Genomic DNA, 2,567 nt, shown 5'->3' with positions numbered 1-2,567 from the left:
ACCCGTGCAACGTCGTGATGTGGTCGGGCAGTGGGAGGCGCCCGAGAATACCCGAGATTGCCGAGGTTGCGTGCTTGGGCTCCTGCCACTGCCCCGAGGTGACCACTGCACATCAGACCACATCACGAGGGCGATCTCGGGTACTCTCGGGCGCCTGCCACACTGCCCCGACCACCTCATGAGGTTGCACGGGTTATCTTGGGCAATCTCGGCACTCTCGGGCCTGCCGCGCTGAGACGGACGAGAAGGCAGTCAGAGACGGAAGTGAGACGGAAGTGAGACGGAGTGATGGATCTATTGAGACACCGCTGAGACGCTGAGAGTGAGACAGGGACGAATTCACGTGAGACTGAGACGACTCACCAAAATTTCCGTGCGTTTGCCGCTACTGAATCGTGGTGGGGCCCGGTGGCATTCGGCCTCACGACCACACGACGTCTACGCCCTTAACACGACCATCCCTTCGCCTGCGGCCCAGCCATTTCTCCTCCTGCGTGGCGCCTGTGCCACGCTCACACCCGCCTCGCTCGTAACGTCCGCGCCTCGCCTCGACGCGGCCGTCGAGCGGAGCCTCCAACCCGAGGTCGTCTACTACTCGGAGAAGAAGCCGCTCGCCAACGTGAAGGGCTTTGAGCGTCGCCGGCTCGCGCCTGCTCTGCGGTCCAACGCCACCGCCGCGGACCTGGTCGCGATCCTCAAGAGCGCCGCCGCCGCCACAGCGTGGCAGGCGCAGGCTGCAGCCGCGGAGGCCTGTCCGGTCAGAGAATGGGTCTACTTCTCGGCGTCGAACAGCAGCCGCACTGCCCAGCACGTGCGCACTCGGCTCGACGTCGACGCGCTCGTGCGTCTAGTCGGCGGCTCTGCCGGCCACGCTGGCGGCGAGACGGCGCGAGCCACTCTGGAGGCTGCTAGAGGCGCCGGTGGCATCACAATGTGGTGAAGCTGTGTCGGCCACGTCAGGTGCACTCGGAGAGAAGTCTGGCTGTACTCTCGGCGAATCTTGGCGAATCTCGGAAATCTCGGCGAATCTCGGCTCGTCACTCGCGTCAGGTACACTCCGAGAACGTCTGGCTCGGCGGCGGCGGCGTGACCGCCTTCAACCACTATGACGCGTCGCACAACGCGTTTTGCCAGCTGCACGGGCGCACTCTTGTGCGCCCGCGCGCTCTCCTCCCCGCGCCGTCGAATGGACCAGGGAGTTGTCGCCATCAGGCGCAAGACCTTCCTGCTCACCTCTGCGATAACAGGCTCGCCGTCGAAGCACCGAAACACCGACACGCCCGTGCTGCAGAGCCACCCCTGCACTTTGAATGCCGTGAGGCTCCAGTCTTTTAGACGTGGAGTCGCGAGGGCTGCCCTGGCCCTTGCCCCACCACCGTCGTGTGTGTGGAGAAGCTTACCTTGCCTCGCCTCACCTTTGATCAGGAGACGCGCTACTGCCCTTCCCGTACCTGCACCCGCACTTTCGGAGGCGCGGCTGCTCGATTCATCTCCCCATACCTCCCCGTATCTCCCCATGTCTCCCCACACCTCCCCACACCTCCCCCTGTGTCCTCCCCATTGCGTCACCTTGCGGGGTGCGTCGTGCCTCTTCCAACACGCGCCTCCCCTCGCAGGACGCAACTCCCCCCCCGCACGTCGTTGGGCGGCGGCAGCGACGGGGCGACGGCGGTGGAGCTGCAGGCTGGCGACGTGCTGCTGCTCGCGCCGTTTGTCTTTCACCACGTGCCTGACCTCCCGACCGCCCTCCTGGGCGGACAACACACAAATGAAGAGAGGCGAGGGAGGAGGCAGGCCGCTGCAAACAGGTGACCGCCCTCTCGCCCACCTCGAGCCTTCCGAGAGCCTTCCGGGAGCCTTCCAGGAACCTTCCAGGAACCTTCTGGGCACAGGTGACCGCCCTCTCGCCCATCTCGCTCTCGTACAACGTCTGGGCGCACGACGAGGTGGCGCTCGCCGTGGAGACGGCCTGATTAAAAGAAACACCGCCGCCCATCCTCGTCTTGTTCTTTGTTCAGGAGACACTCCGTGTGCAGCGCCTCGTCGGCCGCGCCGGCAGCGCGCTCGGCTTGCCACGCCACATACCCGTATTTCTTATTCTTGAGAAGGGTGGATTGAAGCTCACAGGCAGATCGCTCGGCCTGCTCCCTCTCCCCGAGGCGCCGCGCTCGGGCGATGGATTCGTGCCTTAATATGCAAGTGCTAGTTGGTTGATCAATGAAGCGCGGCCTGCTCCCCCCCCCCCCCCCGAGGCGATGCCCCGCGAGGGTGCGGCTGCCGTGCTCCAGCGCGCGTGCGTGTCCCTGGCCCTGGCGGTCTTCTTTGGCGGCGAGGCGGAAAAAGAGGAAGAGGCCGAAGAAGCCGAAGCCGAAGCGGAAGCGGGGCCCGCGGTGGCGGCGGAAAAAGAAAAAGCGGGAGAAGCGGGCGGGGCGGAAGCGGTGGAAGCGGCGCGGCCATGGCTCCACTCTCGCATGGTGAGTCGGTGTGGCGAGCCGTCCCAGTGCCGTCCGCTCGAGCTCGGGGCGAGCTCGGCTGATCTCGGCCCGCGTCCTGTCGCCAGGTGGCGC

The 2,567-nt window shown here is 65.7% G+C and overlaps 1 protein-coding gene across 1 annotated transcript; it reads left to right on the top strand.

Moving 5' to 3' along the window:
* Nucleotides 1-583: 583 nt before the first annotated feature.
* On the top strand, nt 584-1,973 carry EMIHUDRAFT_122955 (hypothetical protein; the record flags this gene model as incomplete). Its single annotated transcript, XM_005785049.1, has 3 exons — nt 584-811; nt 1,051-1,152; nt 1,893-1,973. Coding segments are annotated over 3 exons (411 nt in total), but the record flags the coding sequence as incomplete, so codon positions are not given.
* Between the last annotated feature and the right edge of the window lie 594 nt (nt 1,974-2,567).

The sequence above is a fragment of the Emiliania huxleyi genome (genome assembly GCF_000372725.1).
Source record: "Emiliania huxleyi CCMP1516 chromosome Unknown EMIHUscaffold_1640, whole genome shotgun sequence".
In the NCBI taxonomy this organism is placed as follows: domain Eukaryota; phylum Haptophyta; order Isochrysidales; family Noelaerhabdaceae; genus Emiliania; species Emiliania huxleyi.
Note: the sequence above shows the minus strand (reverse complement) of the source record. Positions and strands in the feature narration are given on the sequence as shown.